The sequence below is a fragment of the Lissotriton helveticus genome, chromosome 5_1, assembly GCF_964261635.1.
Source record: "Lissotriton helveticus chromosome 5_1, aLisHel1.1, whole genome shotgun sequence".
NCBI classification, from domain to species: Eukaryota; Metazoa; Chordata; class Amphibia; order Caudata; family Salamandridae; genus Lissotriton; species Lissotriton helveticus.
In genome coordinates, this window is record NC_136065.1 from 342,336,595 (window position 1) to 342,359,916 (window position 23,322).

General features: G+C 43.5%; 1 protein-coding gene across 1 annotated transcript in view; it reads left to right on the plus strand.

Moving 5' to 3' along the window:
- The window catches only part of GABRD (gamma-aminobutyric acid type A receptor subunit delta), a 282,381-nt gene extending 267,038 nt beyond the window's left edge, over nucleotides 1-15,343 (plus strand). Inside the window, exons 8-9 of the mRNA XM_078640922.1 lie at nucleotides 825-1,043; nucleotides 13,285-15,343. Of these exons, the coding sequence (XP_078497048.1) occupies nucleotides 825-1,043; nucleotides 13,285-13,577 (512 nt within the window). The 3' untranslated portion in view covers nucleotides 13,578-15,343. The remainder of the gene's footprint in view (nucleotides 1-824; nucleotides 1,044-13,284) is intronic.
- The last annotated feature ends 7,979 nt before the right edge of the window (nucleotides 15,344-23,322 follow it).

Genomic DNA, 23,322 nt, shown 5'->3' on the forward strand with positions numbered 1-23,322 from the left:
CACTTGGAGTGGAAATCTTCTGAGTAGACTGAAAATAAGTGAATTTATGGATGGCTGCTTCCCCAAGCCACAAATAGAAAAGCAGTCGGGAATTTCTCCTCAGGAGAACTGGTTGTGGCAGAGAACGCTGGGTCCATGTGGAGTTGCAAGTGCCGGTATATACTGATAACTAATCAATTCTAATTAATTTTGATGGCTCGGCTGTTTCAGGGCATATAATATACTGCACACATATACGAAAGCAGTAATGCATTTCACTTGCAGAGACAACATGAGCATGATGCACTTAAAAGTTGCAAGCAGAGTAACATTCATTTCAAATCACAATCATTGTACTTGGACTCGTCTTCACCCTCCAAACAAGCAAAATGCCCCCACAAATTTAAATGGAACCCCCTGAAAATCCTCCATAAAATGTTTTAACTCCATTGATTTTGTTTGGGATCACACTCTAAAACCACACAAGTTATTTTCACTCTCAAGTGGTATATGGGGTAGTGAGCTGAGAGCTTGCACGATGATGCCGTCTTGAGCAGTACATACAGTCTGCCTTTATCACTATACATTACAGCACCTAGGGATCCATCTTAGACTTCCACTGGACCGTGGCTATCCTCATTCTCTTACTGACCTTTTTAAATGTTGCTAAACATTACAAAATCCACCCAGCGATTGTACTTCTGATTATCCTCAGCTAAATGGTTGAAACATGTTGTACAGGAACTATTAAAACAGTGATCCGTAGTTATTCGTTATATATGTACCACCATGGGAATACTTGTGATCGCACATGAGAATAAATAATTTTCTCTTGGTCTCCTCAGGTATCACGACTGTCCTGACGATGACCACTCTCATGGTCAGCGCTCGCTCTTCTCTTCCCAGGGCATCAGCCATCAAAGCCCTGGATGTCTACTTCTGGATCTGCTACGTCTTCGTGTTTGCTGCCCTGGTGGAGTATGCCTTCGCCCACTTTAATGCAGACTACATGAAGAAGCAGAGGGCCAAGAAAAATGCGAGCAAGCAGAGTGGTGAGGTCAGTAGTGCCCATTGTCTGTGAAAACAATTTATTTCAAAACACATATATTCTCATAAAATAATTTTTTTTAGCTCCTGTTTATCTTATTAACATGAATATATAATTCTAACATCACGTGTTTGTTTTTGACCGAGACCTGGTTGGGTGATTTCTCCGCACCAGATCTGGCAAATGCCATCCCCCCGAATTATATCATCTATAGGAGGGATAGAACATCGGGCAGAGGTGGTGGAGTTGCTCTTATTGTGGATAAGAGTATTTCCTGCTCTACCTTTCCGGTGGAGAATTTGCAGGGATGTGAAGCACTTGGTTTCACCCTACATCTCTCCCCCCTCCAGGCCTGCACTGGGATACTTGTATATAGAACCCCTGGATCAGTAAGACCCTTCTTTGATGAATTGCAGGAAGCACTCGCCGTCCCCTGTCTCAGGTCGGATCACTGCATTCTTCTTGGAGATTTCAATGTCCATATGGACAACAGCTGTGACCCCGACACTACAAAATTTATCGATACCACGGCTTCGTTAGGCTTATCTCCTTTTGTGATAGGCCCTACACACAACAAAGGACATACCCTAGACCAGGTATTCTCAACGAGACCCATTTCGGTCTGCACCATTCAGCCAGTACTTTGGTCCGATCACTTCCTAATCTCCTTTTCTTTGCCTGTCACTGCCCTTGTTCGGGAGAGAGAAAATGCGGCCACGCGAACTTCACGCCCGTTTCATCTACTCTCTGTGGACATGCTGTCCGAGGCTCTCATCTCCTTTCCCTGCCCTCTTTTGGGAAGTTTGGAGGAGAATCTTGTTCTCCTACACAATTGGCTCTTAGCAAGACTTCAGTCCTTAATCCCCAAAAAAAGAGCTAAACCGGGAGAGCGTAGGGCGTCTGCCCCATGGTTCTCCCCTCGGTTGAGGATACAACGTCAGGAGTGTAAAAGGGCTGAGAGGGCCTGGAGGCGGGCTTATGACCCAATTGAGAAACTGAAATTTCGGGCAGCCATTAAAGCCTATCATCATTCTATCTGGGACGAAAAAAAGGCCTATTTTGAACATCGCATTGATGAGGCTGACAATGTCTGCAAAGAAATCTTCAAAGTGGTCCAGGATTTTATTTCTCCTGCGGTTTGCACCCCCAACCACACTCATACTGATGCGTGGATACAACAACTTGCCACCTTCTTTGTCAGTAAGATTACAGCCATCCAGGCCTCTCTCTCTAGTGCGCAATCTGATTTGAGCCATCTAACGCTACCATGTTCTGTGGAAGACCATGGCCCTTTCCTCACTGTATTCCCTTCTATGGATCCTAGTACATTTCTGGAGCTCTTGTCCAGCCTGAAATCCGGCTCTCCATTAGATCCATGTCCGGCTAAATGCTTGGGGAAAGTGGCTTCCGCCATTAACATCTTGGTGAACCCCCTGCTGAATACATCTTTGTCGACAGGGGAGGTGCCTCAGGCCTGGAAGCGAGCCATGATTCTACCGCTGCTCAAAAAACCCACCTTGGACCCCCTGATACATGCCAACTACAGGTCAATCTCCCTTCTCCCTGCTCTGGCTAAAGTGGCCGAGCGTTATGTGCACAGGATAATTTCCAGTTTCATCGAAGGAAACGACCTGTTGCACACTTCGCAGTCCGGCTTCCGTGCTAATTTCAGCACGGAGTCGGCTCTGCTGGAGGTCACTGATGCCATCAGGGAAGTACTCGACCTGGGGGGAAAGGCCGTGTTAGTCATGCTTGACTTGTCGGCGGCTTTCGACACCGTTCCTCATGATGCCCTCCTTGTAAGACTCTGGGAGTGTGGCCTTCGTGGAACGGTGTGGAAATGGCTAAAATCATTTCTGGCCGACCGCCGACAAACGATCTGGGCGCCTCCTTTTTCCGCTGATATGGCTCCGCTAGAGGTGGGAGTCCCGCAGGGTTCCATTCTCAGCCCTATGCTGTTTAACATCTTTATGGCCCCTCTGGCGGAAGTCGCGGAATCCTTTGGCGCCCAGATCGTGTCTTATGCCGATGACACCCAACTCCTGTTCACATGTGACAGGGGTGGGTCGTTTGATGGCACAAAGATCAGGGATTGCCTAGGTGCGGTGTTTGAGTGGTTTAGAGATCATGGCTTAAAATGCAACTCTGATAAGTCAGAGTTGCTCTTTTTCGGTTGCGCACCGGAACAAGACTGGAAATCCTGGTGGCCACAGGATATGTTTCCTCCTGATAAGGTTGCTGTCAAGGCCAAGAATTTGGGAGTGATAGTAGATTGTGACTTATCCTTTGGACCTCACATCTCGTCCATTGTTGGGAAATGCTTCGGCATCTTACGGATGCTGAGGAAATTTCTTCCTCTACTATCACTCAACCACAGGAAGACAGTCGTTCAGGCACTAATCGGGTCGCGACTGGACTACGCAAACACTCTTTTTTTGGGTCTACGAAATATCTCATGACCCGTTTGCAAGTGGTCCAAAATTCGGCAGCCCGTGCCATCTTTGGACTCCCGAGGAGAGCTGGCGCCACTGCCTTATTGAACACCCTTCATTGGCTACCTATCTCCAAGCGAGTCCTTTTTAAATGCCTGACTGTGGCCTTTAGGGCCATACATGGTATTGGCCCCAAATATCTTGGGAAACGATTTTCCCGGTATGTGCCAAGCAGGACTCTCAGATCATCGGGTCTGTCTTTGCTGACTGTCCCTGCAATTCGTCGTGCACGTTTGGGAGGTCGATCTTTCCGCTATTTGACACCTAAGGCATGGAACGAACTACCATTATCCCTGAGATCGGCCCCCTGTCTTCTTGCTTTTAGAAAGGACTTGAAGACATGGCATTTTAGGAAATAGTCCTTTTATTTCTGTTTTCTGTTGTGTGGTTGCTTTCTATGCTGTTCCTTTCTTTGCCAAAGAGCCGGGATGCTCCTCTGGAGTTGCCGTGCGCTATAAAAGAAATAAAGTAACATAACATAACATAACATATATTATGGTATTCAGTTTAATGACTGGCACACTGGTATTGTGAAAAACTGATACCGTAGTATTTGGTTTTTCCCCTGCATGGTATAATGTAAGTGCTGCAGGTTGGAATGGAGACAATTGTAGGAATAGCACAGATATTGAGGACAAGATGTGTCCTCAATGCCTGAGTTTCTGACTTTGGAATGGGTGAACCAGGTTCCTAGCGTCGGCTCAACATCCTGTGATGCTAAACTAATCACTTAATCTCCCCATGCCTTTAAAAAATAAAATCTGACCGTGTGTACTGTAATTTGGTGCTCATGTAAAGCACTCTGAGCCTTTGGCCATGTTCACACTATGTTAAAACTGCAAAAATATATATATTCATGGAAAAAAACACAGGTTACAGGAACTTTATAATTAGGCTGACATTTCACTTGTACAAAACCTGTGAAATTCAGCCGTTATAGTTAGCTGAGCTAACTATAACTTGCACCCCCGCAATGCACTGCTGATGATGTCACATATTACATCACTCATGACATGGTCGGTGACATCGCTGATATCACTGATGACATCTCAAATGACATCACTCATGACATCATCCAGTGACTGTGAGTGTTTCTAAAAAGTTTGAGAATGTTATATATATATACGCCAAGCTGTATTGAAGAATGAGCGGGTGTATAAGTGCCTGTATGGATGATTCAGTAGGTGCGTGACTGACTGTATAAGTGAGTGATTATACGTGTCTCAGTGAATGTATGGGTGAGAGACTAATCTGTGTGAATGTCTGTATCAGAATGTCAGTTGGTGTGTAAGCGGCAGCATGGGTTGGTGAGTAGCTACATGAGTGTCTATATTGGTTATTGATTAGTTGTCTGAGTACCTGGATTGTTGCCTGACTGTCTGTGTGGGTGGGTGAAGGGGTGTGTGACTCCCTGCATGGATGTGTGAGTGGGTGATTCACTGGGTGTATGGGTGTATCTGTGAGAGGCTGTGTGGGTGAGTGAGTGGACGTATGCCTGTGTTGGTGAGTGAATAGATCACTCATGGTATATGGGTGAGTAACTGCACATGTGAAAGGCAGTATATGTGAGTGTTGGAGTGTATAAGTTACTGTATGTTTGAGTGAGTGATTGTGAGAGTGGCTGTATGGTTGAGTGTGTGCTTGTGTCAGGGATTGTATAAGAGAGTAAATATATATTAATAGCTGTAGGAATAAGTGAGGTGGTGTGTGTATAACTGTATATGTGAGTAAGTGGCAGTATGATTGACTCTTTGGATGAATGACTAGGTGTGTGAGTAGCTCTATGGGTGAATGGCGGTGTCTGAGTGTCTGTATGGGTGTATGAGTGTGTAGTTACGTACTGGTATTGGTGTGTCAATGGTGTCAAGAATGGTAGTCTGAAATTTGAAGTGGGTGTAAGAAAGGTTATATTGGGGTGTGAGTAGGCGCATCAGAGATTATGTGGATGATGTAATCAGTGATGTCATTAGTGATGTCAACAGTGATGTCACTGACCATGTCATGTGTGATGTAATATGTGACATCATCAGCAGTGCCCTGCGGGAGCACGAGTTATAGTTAGCTAAGCTAACTATAACAGCTGAATGTCACAGGTTTTGTACAAGTGAAATGCAGCCTAACTAAAACGTTCCTGTAACCTGTGTTTTTTTGCGTCAATTTCTAAGGTTTTTTAAATGCTAATTCCTAACTATAACATCCCTGTAACCTTTGGTTTTTTCAGTGAATTTTGTTGGTTTTTTTACATTTTGATTCAGCCGTTAGCTGAGTAAACCATAACTTGTGGGCCCGGAAAGCACTGCTTAGGACCTCACATATTACATCCCTCATGACATGGTCAGTGACATCACTCATGACATCTCAAATGACATTTCTGATGACAGCAGTGATGTCATCATCCAGGGACTGTGAGTGTTATTAAAAAGGGTATCAGTGTTAACTATATATACCGATGTGCATTGGTGAATCAGTGGGTGTATGAGTGACTGGATGACTGAGTGGGCATGTGACTGACTCTATAAATGAGTGATTAGTTGCTTCAGTGAATGTATGGATGAGTGATTGGTTGTGTGAATGTATCTGTCTGTCAGTTGTTGTCTAAGTGGGTGTATGAGTGTGTTCATGAATGGCTATATGGGTGATTGATTAGTTGACTATCTCTATGGTGGTCTGGGTATCTATATGTTTGGGTGAGGAGGAGGTATGTGAAGCATGTATGTATGAGTGAGTCAGTGCCTGTAGTGAGTATGTGTGTGAGAAGCTATATGGGTAATTGAGTGTCCGTATGGCAATGTTGGTGATTGCGTGTTTTGTCAGTATGGGCAAGTAACTGGGTATGTGAAAGGCAGTATAGGTGAGTGACTGGGTATATGAGTGACTGTTTATGTGAGTGAGTGAATATGAGGGTGGCTATATGGATAAGTACATGCTTCTGTCAGTGACTGTATAGGTGAATGAGTATGTGTTACTATTTGTATAAGCAAGTCAGTGAATGTGTATGTAACTGTTTAGATTATTAAGTACCTGTATGATTTACTGGATGTTTGAGTGTGTAGGTGTGTGAGTAGTTCTATGGCTGACTCACTTAGTGTGTGAGTGCCTGTATGGGTATATGAGTGGATATGTCAATGGCTGTATTGGTGACTGAGCGGGTGTATGAGTGGCCGTATGGATGAGCAAGTGGATATGTGTGTATAGATATATGAATTAGTGAGTGGCTGTGTAAGTACTGGTATGGCTCTGTCAATGGGTTTGTGAATGGTTGTGTCGGAGCGGCAGTGGGTGTATAAAAGATTCTACAGGGTGTGAGTGGGTGCATCAGAGATGATGTGGATGATGTTATCAGTGATGTCATTTGAGGTGGCATCAGTGATGTCATGAGTGATGTCCCTGACCATGTCATGAGTGATGTAATATGTGAAGTCATAAGCAGAGCATTGCAGGGGTGCAAGTTTTATTTAGCCCAGCTAACTTTAACAACTTGATTTCTCTGGTTGAGTATGAGTGAAATGTCAGCCTAACTATAACGTCCCTGTAACCTTTGTTCTTTTAGTGAATTTCTAAGGTTTTTTAAATTCCATTTGCTAACTATAACGTCCCTGTAACCTTTGCTTTTTCTAGTGAATTTCTAAGGTTTTTTAACTAGCAGTCACGTTTGCAGAGTGGTGGAGAAAGGGGGCTGGGTCTCCAACAAGCTCTCAGGAATTCTGCTGTGTAGGACTTACAGGAGGTATCAGGAGGGCTTCTTGGCCCCCAAGGTACCTCTGGAGCCAAGGGGACTTTACCTGCCAACTAGTATTGTGCCGTGAGGGGTTGAGAAAGGGGTATGGCCTCTGAGAACTTCTCACCAATCCTGCTATGTGCGACCTATTGAAGGTAACAGGAGGAGTAGTTCAGTAGGCCCTACATAGTGGGATTGGTCAGAGGTGGTCTCAGGTCACATCCCTTTCTCCACCACTTTGCAAGCACGCCTCCTGGTGCACTACTAATTGGGGGATGTCTCTTGAGGGTCCCTGGGGGGCAACTAGCCCACTTGTTACCGCCAATAAGGCCCACACAGCTGAATTGCTGAGAGGAGGTCAGAGGCCAAGCCCCCTTTCTCCACCACTCTGAAAATGCGCCTTCTGGCGCTCTGCTGCTTGGGGATGAAGTCCACTTTAGTCCTGAGGCCATCAGGAGGCAAGCGGACCTCTTCGCCCCACCAGCAGTGCACCAAGAGGGGTGTTTGCAGAGTGGGGGGGAAAGGGGCGTGGTCTCTGATCACCTCTCAGCAACCCCACTGTGTGGGGCTTACTGGAGATAACAGGTGGGCTAGTTGTCCCCTAAGGACGCTCACCAGTGAAGGGGACTTCATCCCTCAACCAAGAGCGCAGCAGGATGTGCGTTTGCAGAGTAGTGGACCAAGGGGGTGGGGCTCCGGCCAGTTGCCCACTTTGTTTAAAAAAAAAATCTTTTAAGAAGGGGGGGTGCCCCCCTTTCCTTTATCCTTTTGAGCCCTGGTTACCCCATCCCCGGGGACTGACCCATTTTTTTATTTCTAAATTGAAATAAAATGGGACAGGGGCCACGTGGCCTCCTCCCGAGGCCAATATCGACCTTTGGGACAAATTTTCCAGGACAGGGCCTCCATATGTAATACATTTTTATAGAAAGGGAGGGGGGCCACATGCCCCCCCCCCCCCCAGGTCTATTTCGGGCCAAGTCCCTTTTCTCTTTTTTTAAATTTAAAAATAAAGAATGGGGGTCACGTGGACCCCCTCCTAAGGCAAATGTTGGCCCTGGGGGATGGGTTTGGCCCCAGGGACCCCGTCCCCCGGGACCAGGCCTTAATGGGTAGAAGGGCAGGTGCCTCCCACCTACCGTGGCCATAGCCACATTGTTGGGGACTGGGGGACTGGGGGGAGCCTCAAGGCACCTGTGGTCCCTGCCAGCTTCCTACCTCCTGCGGGAGCCGGCATTGCTTTTGGGCAGAGGAAGCTGCAAACATGCAGCTCACTCTGCCCAAAAGCAATTCTGCTCCGCTACATAGAAGAAAGTGCATTTTTCATGCTCTCACTTCCATGAAGCGAAGTAGAGTTTGCTATGGCTTGGCATAGCAAAGTGCAATGTCACCCTGGGACATTGCTGGAGCTGGCCCTGGGGGGTGGCAGTCCCCAGGGTCATGGAGGGCTCCTGGAATGGGGCCATGCAGCTCCCATCTTCTCTGTAACCTCTGGGAGGTTCCCTGGGGCTGGCTGTCCGCAATGGGCTGCCACCTTTACTTAATTTGTGCCCCTGGGAGCTGGCAGTCCCTGGGGCTGTGAGGGGGTGTGTACCCCCCACATTACAATACATTAGCCCCGGGGATGTGGCAGTCCCTGGGGCTGCTTGGGGGGCTGCTGCCCTTCCACGCAGTTTTGTAAATATAGCCCCAGGGATGTGGTGGCCCTCGAAGCTGCTGGGCCGTGTGCCAGGGAGGGTGGCTGCATGCACCCCTCCCACTTATAAATAGGGCTGGGCCTTGGGAGATGGGGTACAAGGCCAAGATATGGCCTGGAAAGGGGGGCATGTACCCACCTTCCCTAAAGAAATGTGGTGGGCCCTGGAGGGTAGAAGGGCCAGAGCCTCCCACCTACCCTGGCCATAGCCACATTGTTGGGGACTGGGGGACTGGGGGGAGCCTCAAGGCACCTGTGGTCCCTGCCAGCTTCCTGCCTCCTGCGGGAGCCGGCATTGCTTTTGGGCAGAGGAAGCTGCAAACATGCAGCTCACTCTGCCCAAAAGCAATTCTGCTCCGCTACATAGAAGAAAGAGCATTATTCATGCTCTCACTTACATGAAGCGAAGTAGAGTTTGCTATGGCTTGGCATAGCAAAGTGCAATGTCACCCTGGGACATTGCTGGAGCTGGCCCTGGGGGGTGGCAGTCCCCAGGGTCATGGAGGGCTCCTGGAATGGGGCCATGCATTTCCCATCTTCTCTGTAACCTCTGGGAGGTTCCCTGGGGCCGGCTGTCCGCAATGGGCTGCCACCTTTACTTTAATTTGTGCCCCTGGGAGCTGGCAGTCCCTGGGGCTGTGAGGGGGTGTGTACCCCCCACATTACAATACATTATCCCCGGGGATGTGGCAGTCCCTGGGGCTGCTTGGGGGGCTGGTGCCCTTCCACGCAGTTTTGTAAATATAGCCCCAGGGATGTGGTGGCCCTCGAAGCTGCTGGGCCGTGTGCCCGGGAGGGTGGCTGCAAGCACCCCTCCCACTTATAAATAGGGTTGGGCCTTGGGAGATGGGGTACAAGGCCAAGATATGGCCTGGAAAGGGGGGAATGTACCCACCTTCCCTAAAGAAATGTGGTGGGCCCTGGAGGATGGGTCCTGGGGTCAAAATCAATTTGGGGAGGGGGGCTACATGCCCCCTACCAGGGTTGGCTGTCTTTGGGGGTTGGCCACTGTGCATGGAGTGGGGTTGGCTGCATGCAGAGTTTTGACTGTAAGGCCGGACCACAGACCAGGCCCTGCAGCCAAACCCCCAGGGTGCATGTCCTTCGGCCATGCAGGACCTGGGGTTGGCTGCATGTGGGGGTTAGTCGCAGGGCCTGGACAATCCCCCATTGTGTTACAAACAATGTAGAAATTCATTAAAAACAAAGGTTTCAGGGACATTATAGTTGGGATACAGAATTTAAAAAGCATAGAAATTGACACAAAAAAACATAGGTTACAGGGACGTTATAGTTAAGTTCAGAATTTAGACACACAAAACCATAGAAATTCTGCAGTTATAGTAAGAAGTATATCAAGAAAATATAACTTGTGCCCTAAGGGAACTATAACTCACACTCTCACCATGCTCAGCACGCTATCCCATATATGAGATCACTCATATCATCTTCTATGACATCATTGATTATATCAGTGCAACATTTGCTGTCAAATTGTTGATGAGAAAACTATTCATGGTCGGTGCAAGTGTTATAGTTACCTTACGGCACAAGATGAAAGCCCTTGTTCGGGTTCCCATTTTCAATATTGCAGAATGACATTATGTTTCGAAAACACCAGTGAAAGTGCAGTAATATTTCCACGTACTTTGCTGTGACTTCAGTGCAACACACCAAGTAATGATGGATGAGGAAAACCACTCTACACCTATAAAGTACAAAGTAACTGAAGTTCAACGCAGCCAAACATCCAATCACCTAATTGGAATTGCCCAGTGACAATTCTTCCAATTGAAGCAATTAGCAGATGAAAACAAATGAGGCACAAAGAGTTTTAATGAGTCATAAAAGATGGCAGAGGCATGACAATACTTACTGAGTGAAAACGTGTGCATTGAGTCAATAGGCACAAACAAACAAAGAAGTTGGTCATTTATATCTTTATACTGTGGTTTTAGCAGTGTTTTTAACTTCCTCAGTCAGGCGTTTTGTGTCCTGCACTGAAAACATGCACCCAAAAAGACGCAGGGACCTATTCACAAACTGCATTTTGTAGTACATTTTATATAGTAAAATATATTCAAGGAACCCTGCACATTCCTTTAAGAGCACCTTCATTCTTTGAGTTCTGTTCCTGTTCTTGATGTTTGAGTTTCATACTTCTCTCCTTATTAGCTCTATGATCTGTTGGTAAATTATGAGTGTTCTCCCTCCTTTTTAAAAAAGAAAGTGTGGGTTTTAACACTACCGCCTGCTTAACTGTGTGTCTTAGCTGTGCCAACTGGTGCTCCACTTGAGAAAGTTACGTTAATGGCTCTCGTTTTTTTGGTCTGGTTGAAGACAGTGATAGCTGGCTGTATTACTTCATGTGATCAAAATGCACAGAGAGAGTGTGTGCTTAAGGTCAGCCACAGCCACTTTTAGCCATAGGATTTGATTTGTATGTTAAAGTCATGGCATCTCATGGATTGTTAAATTGTATATTTGTTTTTGCATTAGGTTTTAGTGATGGGACATCAAGCAGCCTGTTTGCTAGACTACAGATGAGATGTGCAGTGTAGTTTTTAATTGAGAACCAATATTCTCTTTGAATTATTTATTTTTCTTGTACAACAACAATTTAATTGTTTATTTATGGCCATTTTTCTTTACAAAGTGGGTGCTGTTTGAATGTCTGCCATATGTCTCACTGTTATTCACCAGTTGCCATTGTGATTTAAATGATTTACTATCAAACTTTTTTAAATAAAACAACAGTATCCCAAACCCTTTCATCATAACCCTTTTACGTTGTACTCCCCTTTAAAAAAAATGTTATTCATGAAACAATATCATATATCAAACTGAAAAATAAGACTAAACGCTGCCTTTACAATTACTCTATCTATATATGGGGTCTCCATGGAGTAGCATGTGAGCTACTGGTTGATCATGCGCACCCTAGAAATACCTTCTCAGAGGTACCATTCATAGGAAGTGTGGTTATTAAAGAAGGCAGTAGTGCTCATTTTCAGACCTTTACAATGGTAGCCAGCCAAACCAATAGCAAACCAATGCAAACCATTGAAGAGTCTCGTGATAATATTCAAACACACACTGTGTCAGCCTATGGGGTCTGCCACATGACCATCTGTCTCCACTTTCAGTCCAGCAAAGGCACAAGGGGATTGCCCATGTAGTAGGTGCTCCTCTATCATTGACATTATGTGTGAACAAAGATCGAGATAAGAAGCATGCCAGCAGTAGTTGGAGCAGTAGCCATTGTGCAGTCACTGAAGTGTGGGACTGCTGGAGCCAGTGAAATGTGTGAATTGGGTGCAGGATCAGCCCAGGAGTTAAGAAAGCATGATCTGGGTGCAGAGCTGATACCCTTAAAAGCCCCAGGTGCATGTGTCTGTGTATGCATGTGTGCATTTATGTGTGCTATGTGCGTGTGTCTGCTATTGTGTCCCCACAAACCAACAGAATGAATCCCTGGAAGCTATGTTGTGTTAAAGGTCACCAAAGTATATGTGGCCCCATCACGAGGGGTTCATCTCTGTCACGATTGTATCCGTTCATAATAACAGGCATACTAATGGACATTTGTTGTACATTTTGGGAATTTTTGGTCTAGTTGTGGAGTAGTGATATCCATTATTAACATATTAACAGCAAGACTGGCCTATTTTAAAATGTGCCTGCATAGTCGTGGCAACCCCAACCATAATAATGGCCATGACTGACATATTGTGGACATCCTTGCCAATATGGTATCGAACCCTGGCTCAATGGTGGCCATTATTATTGCCATACTACTGACATCCAAGGTGTTATGATGATCATCCATGTAGTGAGTAGTTGGAAAGAAAGTGGGAATGAGTTGGAAGGTGATAGACAAGTATAGAGAGAGGGACATCAAGCCCAAAGAATATGAAAGTAGACAGCACACAATCAAAGGACAGTGTCCTAACAAATGGGGATAAAAAGAATGCAAAGCAAAAGGCACCCCACCTGAGTTGATTGTCTCTTCTTTAGAGTTTGGCGGATGTCAACAAAAAGCTTCTGAAGTCCCGCCCCCACTATTTAGACTGCAGAGGCCCCCATAAACTCTAAATATATAGATCTGCCGAATTCTAAATATGGTTCTGTATTCTTATACGATACCAAGAATTGTGTGTGAAAAGCAATGAGAAATGTCACATTTTACCACCCGCCGTCTTGGCAGACATTATAGAGAACGTATATTATGGCTGCCAGGCAATAATAATGTGCTTATGATGGGTTGTGATGATGCTACACATGAAACAGTTGACCAGTTGGTTCTTTCTCTCTTTCTCTCCCATTCACTTGCAGGGCAATATGAAGCAAGGGAAAGACACCATTGTTTTATTTTCTCTCTCCGCTGCTGGTGTCAATCAAGAACTGGCGATATCCAACAGGCATCGGAGAGCACGTAGAAACCTCTTCTCTGCTACCCGTAGAGCTGAGGAGGTGGAAAATGGACGAGCCAAGAGGCAACACAAATCAAAACCTCTGAAAAAGACTCTCAAGTCGCTATTCAAGCCAATAGATGCAGACACTATTGACATTTATGCAAGGGCAGTTTTTCCAGCAGCCTTTGCAGCAGTAAACGTTGTCTACTGGGTCGCTTATACCTTATAACTTTACCCGGGACGTGAAACCGGCCTTCTGATGAGAATGTCCTTCCATCACTGTAAAACTGGGAAGCTCAGATATCTGGGCTAGACAAAGCTTAGTAAATGACCTCAGGGTTTCAGATCAAAGGTCTCCAATAACACAATGAAGCAGACAGGTAGCCGGTTGTTACCTGAACTTCTACGCCAAGGCCAGCTTCATATGGAAAATCTCTTAGACTCCAGAAACTAACAAGCCATGTTTCCAAATTCTTAATAACCATCCGTTCAGTAGCTGCACTTCTGAGATACATCTCAAACGTTGAGGACCATGAAAAAAACAATTAATGGCGCAGAATGGGGCACAAAGCCATTGATTGGCAGTACTCCCTGCTATCCAGAGAGGGAAGGATGTTCAGATCCATCAGAACTTGATAAAAACTTGATGTCTGTGAACCCAGCCCAAGAAACCAAGAAAGCATGGACAGTGAAGACTGCCTATGAAGGTTTTCACTGCAGATGACTTTTCTCCATATAAGACGTTCTTCAAATATTTTGTATTTTCCTCCGTAACAAACTGAAATGATCTTTCCCCCACAGCATGGATTTACCTCAGTTGCATGGACCACTTTGCATTAAATGTTTAATGTGTCCAGTGACATAACATTGCCAGTTTATCTGACTGCATCTCTCTGACACACACTCTTGGTCGCTCTCTCCCTACTTCTCTTTGTGTACTGAGCTCTGTTTTCTTTTGCTTTTCCTGTTTATCTGAACCTACCATATTTTCCTCCCTACACATATCATTCGCTTTGTCAGCTCCTGCATTTGTCTACCCAAGGGGCCTCCAACATTTTCAGTAATTAGACCTACTTATGGTCAATGAAAATCATCCAGATCTAATAATATTATTAGAATTGTAAAGTTAACCACATCAGATAAGATTGTATTAATGCCCATTGTTTGCAAGATTACCAGCAGTGATCACCTTACCACCGTGCATCAGGCAAAGGTTGGCGGCAGTAATAACAATGATTTGTCAATCGTGAAAGCCTCTACATGGGTGGAACATGACAGCCATAGATGCAATGCCCCTGGACCCAAATTAACAATATTGTTAATAAGTCCCTCCAAGGGCTTTACATATATTTGTAAATTCAGCCATTTTTCTCCAAACAGTAGCTCATGAGATCTGAAAATACACACACTTTTCTCTTGAATTCACACGTTTCAATTTTGAAATACATACATTAATCCAACCCAGCAAAAGCTTCTTGTTCAGTGAGCTGGGTTGCACTCAGGAGAGCTATTTATAGGCAGCTAGAGCTTACAGTAGCTCACGAGTTAATCGTTGAAGAAGCCTGTTATATCTAGCATTTACACATTCATCCAGTCATCCACATAGCCATTCATCCACCCATCCTTTTGTTATGTCCTTATAGTCTAATGTTTAGCTCTCTACCTCTTGTTCTTTCTAGGTAATTATTTTTTAATGTAGGGTATGGTATCCACAAATATGTGATGAGATATGTAGGATACAGAGTGCACAAATGCTCATCCTGTTGTATGAAATTGAAATGTCTAAAGAAGAAGCAGGAATGTCCTCTGAGTTTTTTTTTAGATTTAGGGTGTTTCAAATAAAATCACTTCTTAATCTTTGAACTGTGGGGGTATCACTCAGAAATCTATTTGCATGTGCACACATGACTTGCACAATCGGCTTCTGTAAATCACTTCAGTTAGTTGCACGCCCATAAAAGGATTTACACACACCAATGTTTCAGTATGAGTAAATATTTCCTCTGGGCTGGTTAATCTACAGTTAGAATTCCTGTGAAGATTATGAACACCCACAAACTAACACTTTTGTGGATAGTCACAGACTGGCCCCAGAGCCCTTCCCACCCTGCTAAAGGCCGAAGGTGTCCTTGGGTGGGAGGGCAAAGGTACAAACCCAAAAACTGGTGGCAGCATTGGGAAGGGGCTCTCCAAGGTGCAAGGTTTTGCCTGTAGAGTAAAAATGTGTTTGCATTTGCCCTGTTTTTATACCAGAAAATATGTGTTTACATTTTCAAATGTGAAAAGGAATTCACTTTTTCTCGATTATGCCTGAAAAACTGCAACTGGTGCTAGTTTTCAGACACAAATTGGAAAAGTAAAGTTAATTCCTAACAGTCGGAAATCTGCTCCTCAGCAATGTCAGATATCCCCTCTGAGACCTTCTATATAATACGTCTATAACCAATGACACTGTTATCTCAATCTGTAGAACTACCACCATAGGCTATCCTATTGTCTAGCAAACAGTTGACCCCTTAGCGTCAGTTAACAAGAAATATTAGTCGGCAATTAGCATATCAGAGCCTGACAGCAAAATAATACCTTGTTTTTATACAGTGCATCATACCTTCTGCTGTTGTAAGCTCTTTCAATTAGAGGGGTTACCATTGCCTAATTTAATACTCTTATTAACTAGGCCTAGGGGTGAAATTCCAATTATGCCGGCAACATTTGTGGAATTTCACTTTATGCTCCCAAAATTAGGCCATTGTGCCACGGCGCATAAATGTGTTGCATTTCCAGCAAAAGTATAGCATGGTATCGCAGGAACAAATGACCAGAACACGGGTGGCTGTCGCTCCCACTACTTGTGTTTTAGGCGATTTTTGACACTGTTTCTGATTTTGTATCCTAACGTTAGCAGTCAGATATGAGGACCAGTGTTCACATCTGAATGTATATACCCTGTATACTCAATTGCCATGCTATATCAAACAACATATAAATGCGCCACGGTGCTGAGACATACGTTTCATATTGTCCTCAGAGAAAAACAAGTGGTGGAAAGTGTATTCCAAATTGTTCTTAAATTAATACAACTGAAAAAACAAATGAAGTGTGTCTCATTGGGTCTTTATGTTAGGTTGGGGGGTCACTGTTGTATGTCAGAATATCAATAACCAAAATATCATCCTATAAAAAATATTGACTCCAGATTATCAACTACCAAAATATTGTGAAGGTAAGTATAAACAGGTGAGCACAGAGCTAGCATTAGTAGCTTCATATCTACTTACTACATTGATATCTATCTATCTATCTATGTACCTATCTATTCATTGAAAAAATGAGGTTATAGTTAGGTCCTACTAACTAAGATCTTACCTTACATTAAAAAAACTGGAATTCACTTAAAAAACCAAGGTTAAAGTGACTTTATTGTAGGGTGTGATAAAAACAAATTTAAAAAAAACACTGACATTCACCAGTTACAGGTTATTGACTAACTAGAACTTGCGCCCCAGCCATGCATTGCTTAGGAATCACATACTGCATCACTCATGACATGGTAAATTATATAATTGATAACATCACTGATAACACCATAGTCATGTACAGCATAGAAGCCAGGGCCGGACTGGGAACCAAAACAGGCCCTGGCAAAGGGCTCGGCCGTCCCCCCTGGGAGCGGCCGAGCTGTTTGCAGGGGCCGGTTTTGGCTGATTTTGTTACAGGGGCCGATTTTGCAGCTCTGCTGCAAAAACGGCCCTGTACCAAAAACGGCCCCCAGGTGCCCAAAATCGGCCCACACACTAGCGACCCACCGGAGAAACGCCCTGTGCCCGCTACGGCCAGTCCGGCCCTGCATAGAACTGTTTAAACATGTGGCGGTGCATAGCATGGAAATAGCACAATTCCTGCAGGCAAATGTCGTTTTGCATGGTGAAAGTAATATGGTGCACTATTTACAAATCACTAAAGCTTTTGGTGCATGTATTACTCCATATTAAACGAGGTAAAGGCTGAGCACACCTGATTTAGACTGCAGAGGTATGTTTCAAAGTAGGCTGTGACTTAAAGCCAAAGTCTTGGGGAGAGGATGTGGCCTTACGGCTAGAGTGGTTGACCTCGAAGCCGGGGAACTGGGTTCGAGTTTTTGCAACGAAGCGCAACATCCTGTGATTCTTGGCAAGTCAGTTAATCTCCCCGTGCCTAACAAAAATTAATGTGTCCATCTGTAACAAAAATGGTGCTCATGTAAAGCACTCTGATGCCTGATATCTTCGAGTCAAGTTCCTGCTATATAAAACTCTAAAAAAAAAAAGTCTGTTCCAAAACATTTATGAGAAAGGCCAAAGATTCTGCTGGCAATAAATTATCCACCTGTGGCTATCTGGGCATGAGCCCATGTTAAATAGTTTAAATGCAGTGCTATAGACAAATTCTATATAGCGATGATGTTTATAAATTATGGATTTTATTTCCAAAACCTGTCTGAAAATGTTGCAGATTATTGAATAATGTAGAATATAGCAGTGTATCAATTAGAGGTGTTTTATCTCACACTGGCATTGTAACCATGGCTCTAAGGTTGTATGCCATTGCGCCTATCTCAGGAATGCCTGCATTGTATTTTACCAATCTTTGGTCAGTTGTTCATAGGGTGCGTTATGTTTGAAAAGCTTTGTGAAGATTTGGCAAACGGTGCCAACATTATTAGCAACTCGAAAAACGCTTTTCCTATGGTAACTAGGTCCTAACTATAACTACACAGTGGTGACCACCACTGTGTGATATGTGTGTGTGTGTGTGTGTATATATATATATATATATATATATATATGCACATATATATATATATATATATATATATATATATATATATATTTATATAATGTGTGTGTGTGTGTTCACACAGTAACACACATATATATGTTTAAGTTACGCAGATGTGGAATTAGGAAGAGTAAATCTATACCTACCTATAATATTCATGATATTTTGGTATGTATTAGTCTGGGTTCGATATTTAGTAGGTTGGTATTTAGAACTCAATATTCTGTCAGTACTCCATAGGGGTTTGCACATAGAACTGAAAAGCTGCATTGACAGACATGAAGGTTTATGGTGATAGTAACAGATACTACATACATGACTACAAGTGGTGAGGGGAGTCCGCCAAGCTCCACAGGGTGCAGATTAATACCCATTTTGAAGACTCTGTTTGTGTCCCATCTGCTGTTGCATTTGTTTATGATCACAACTGTAGACATGCTAGAACTTGCAGTGGGAGGAGAGCTCCACAGAGAAAGAATGATGCAGACCTGACACCATGATGGGAAACTGATTCCAACAGGACTGGTGTTCAGAAAGAAAGCCCCTCTATTATAACTACAGGAGAAAGAGTCCGGACCGGTGTTCTGAGAGGAGGGGAATACTGTCCGGTCTGGAGTAAACTTGATTTAACATGCCCCATATATTTTAAATACGGGTTCTTGTTTTGTCCCAAGTTCACTTTCTTTCTTTCAATATATTCAGTTTGTTATGGTTCGTTATTTCATGCAATAAAAAACTGGCATGTTACACCTAGACTCCACCTTCTGTTTACATGCGTCATTGTGAATTAAAATGCGCTCATAAGGACGGTACGCACACGTGCGTGCCTGAACAAATGAAAACAACAATGATCTGAAATTTGCATGAGCCATAAATGTGTTAATAAAAGATGTCTGTGAATAGTTTAAGTGCGAGACAACTGAACGTTTACTTAAACAAGAACTGCCAAAGCCAATAGGTTTGGTGTTGGCCTCACACTTTCTGGCAATTCTTGTTTTGTCAAGGTTTTTGTAAAACTTTATTTTTCAAAAAGCTGCCGGGCCCACATCTATCAAAAAACATTGGGTAAAGGCAAAAGGGGGGTTGGTGTACAAAAACAGACATTGCCATTTTTTACTCCTTGGCAATGGAGAGAACTACTTTGTGTACGGAGCTGTTCCTTGTGAAATGGCCGCATGACATAAGCCATAGTGAAGCCTGCCAATTTCTGAAATGGACTGACACATTGCCCCTTAATGCATGCTGGAGTGGGTGGAAGAAAACTGTGAATATCTTTATTAGAATCAAAAGCTCTTGTCCAATTGGTCTGGCAGGGCCTGCTACCCTCTTGCCTTTGAGAAAGAAGGCAAGAAAGAAAGAAACAAAGCAAGAATGAAAGAAATAAAAAATGAAAGATAGAACTGTAGATACATAGAGCACAAGGATTAGCTTATATTTAGTGTTAATGTTAGCTGAAGGCAATCAATAAATAGAGAAGGACATATTGAAAAAAGGAAAAGAGAAAGCAGGAAAGAAGGGAAAAGAAGAAAAGAAAGGAAAGAACGCATGATCAAAAAACGAAGGAAAGAAGGAATAACAGAAAGGGCGGAAATATAGAAAGATGTAAAAAACGATAGAAAGAAAGAATGAAGAAAAGGAAGAAGGGAGGAAAAAAGAATGAAAGAGAGACGGTAAGATGAAGAAAGCAAGAAAGAAGGAAGGCAGGAAAGAAGAAAGAAAGAAAAAGAAAGAAAGAAAGAAAGAAAGAATGAAGAAAAGGAAGAAGGGAGGAAAAAAGAATGAAAGAGAGACGGTAAGATGAAGAAAGCAAGAAAGAAGGAAGGCAGGAAAGAAGAAAGAAAGAAAGAGAAAGAAAGAAAGAAAGAAAGAAAGAAAAAAAACAAAGAAAGAAAGACAGGGCAGCAAAGATAGATAGTAACCTTCAACCTACTCACCCACGCCTACAAATCCCTCCACAAATCAAACCCAAATACCTTTACGATAGAGTATGCTTCCACATACCCAAAAGAAATCTACGCTCCACCGACCTTGCCCTAGCAGAAACGCTGCGCATCCACAGAACCAGAGCCAAAGCCTGGAACAAACTCCCAGTCAACATCAGACACTCCCTTACTCTGCACACCTTTATGAAGAGCCTCAAGACCTGGATCTTAGGCTGAACCAGAGCTGCACCCATCCCCCCAACCCCCAGCGCCTTGAGACCTCACGGGTGAGTAGCGTGCTTTAAACCCCCTGAATGATGGATTGAGGATTACCTTATATTCAGAGCTCATGTGACCTGAAGTGAAATAGCAGCAGTCAGATAAATATAGAAGGCCACTCCTAAGGAATTTACAACAGCATAAGCAGATGATGGGATCTGATAAAATTGGAATGTTCCCTGTGGTCACACCAAAAGCATCCTGGAAACACATTAGGCTCTAAATATAAAGACTTGTCAAAAAAGGAGGGGTTTGGCCCAAAGGATTAGAGGGTAGGTAGGGCCAGTCATACTACATAAGAAAAAAATTACCTATGCCTCTAGTGACTTCACAACACTTATTCATATGAAGTAAGATGAACGCAAACTAATACGTTTACCTTGGCAGTAATTTCTGCCTTTTATTTCATTATTTTTTCTAAATTAATATCTTTGATCACAAAAAGAACACATAGTCAACTAAACGAAATACCACATTAGTACTTACACAGTGAAAATGAACAACATGAAAATGTGTTTTGACATACAAATACAACTAAACTCATAATAATCAAACATCAATACAAACGAATGAAATGTCACAAAGAACAATCAATATATACACAATACGAAATACAAAGTTGTCATACAAAATGATAAATTAGACAACTAACACCCTTATATTTAGGATAAATCAAATCCTCTGAAATATCAGGGGCATAAGGGGGTGTATTTGCAATATTTAACCAAGGAGTTGAGTTCCTTTGTCTGCCGACGCGTTTCGAGTGCCGGTTAAATCAATTGGCGCACTCTCATCAGGGCTGGGTTAGTCTTTCTCACGAACAGACTGTTTGTGACAAAAAAGGAGGAGAAGGGTTTGAATTTTTATTAAAAAAGGCGCTTCCCAAAACCCTAATTCTTTCCCTATCTGAACAAGTTAGTGGTCACATACCTGCATTATGCCGGTTTGATGTGACCATCAGCAATATGTGACAAGCAGTGGTTGCCAATCTGCAATAAAGTACATTATAAATGATTTAGCTCATGGGGCGTAATTCTTTTGTCTGATAGCTATGTATAGGGGGAAGCAGGGCCGGTCCTAGCCATGGGCGGTATGGGCAGCTGCCCAGGGCCTCGCGCTCAGGGGGGCCCCGCCACCGGCCCCGCAGTTGCGGGAATAAATAAATGATGATGGGGAAAAGCGCTGCGCAGTGAGCACAGCACAGTGCATTCTTCCGTCCAATAATATCGTGTGTGTGTGTGTTTATTTGCAGTTACCGGCCTTGAGACTACACCTCACGACAGGGAGACATAGCAGACTTTTTTTTAATGTGACCTAAAATGAATCAAAAAAGCGTATAAAGAGGTGCTGTTGTAGCTGCAGCTGTTAGTGCTATGAGGCTAAGTGCTGGGACCGTAGGTGTGTGAGACGGGTGTGTCCTTGTTTCTATTTAAAAGACTGGGTGAGATGGCCCCTGGGCAGCTGTGCTGTATAGCTCTCATGATGTTCTCAGGCACGCTATAGAAACATACATGCACATTTAGACGTTGTGCACTATTAGATAAATCTGTGAATAAATGGGGCTGTGCCTGTAATTGTTTAAATGGTGAAAAATAGAATCCGTGCCTTTAAAGTAAATAAGGCAGATTGTGTTGAAGCGCTTTCTCAAAGCAGTAGTTATCTTCCGAAATAATTTTTTTTGTTTTACTGTTAGGCACTTGAAAAGTAGGGAAATAGACCATATTTACATCATAATAATCCTCAGCTTCAAAGTTCGCAGCTGTATCTGTTATAGCGCATTTTTTATATGTAGGCAAAATTTAGCGAAGGTATTGGAGTGCTCTACAGGACCACTAGTGTCATAACGGAAGAATATATATTTTTTGCACAGACAGGAAAATGTAGTGCTTTGCCCAGAATTATAGGGCTTTAAGTTAACATCAAGACTCAAACCTTGTTCCCAAGCACCAAAGTGGATAGATGTGGCCGTAATGCCACATCCTCTATCCTCTTGAGTTTGTGCTACTGGACATCTCGTGAAAATGGCATGGACGGAAACAAAACATTACTGCAAAGCGAACCTTTAAACACATTTCCCAGGTTCATTATTTATTGCTTTGGTGATGCTGTGATTCACGCTATGGAAACGTGCATTCACATTTACCCGCTATGCACTAGTATCTAAATGTGTGTGTCTGTGTGAACACGAGGCCGTGCCTGTGCTTATAAATGTTTACATGGTTACAAATAAAAACAATGCCCTAAAGGGGATATACATCAGATAGTATTGGAGCGCTTTTTAGAAGCAGCTGTTCAATTTGTACAGGAAATATTTTTTGACTGTTAGAACTACTGGATGTTACGACCATAACGTCAAGACTGGAAATATGCTCCCCAGCACCAAAGTACAGAGATGATGCTGTTATGCCACATCCTCCTCAGTGCATGGTATTAGGCATCTCCTCTACATGGCATCTACAAAAACAAGCATTGGCATAGCCAATAGGTCTCGCCTTTGGGACCTTATAAGTTTTTAGCCAGGCAGCACATTATCTATTACATTAGCCATTTAAGATATTAACGTTTGGGGTAAATCAATGGTGGGAGACAATTCATATGCTGTCAAAAAAGCCATCAAATAAATGAATATGCAAGCACATTAGTAATAATGATTTTTTTGTCAGAAATTGCTTGATACCTTGATTAACTTCTAGAAGTCATCGGACCAGGTGTTTGCTATGTGCAGGTTCGCTTCTGTGTTCTGTCAACCCCACACTTCAGGGAAGGCACAGACATACCCAGTTGAAGCAATGCAGTATGGACTTGAAGCTCCGCCCACTCTCCACCCATATTTTTCATTGGCTTGCTTCATTGTCATTTGTAAAGGCTGGCTTCGGATTCGTTAATAGGCGGGTTAGTCCCTCCTTAGTATCTCCCTGTCTTCATTTGTAACCTCCCATGAGGGATGGCCCTTTT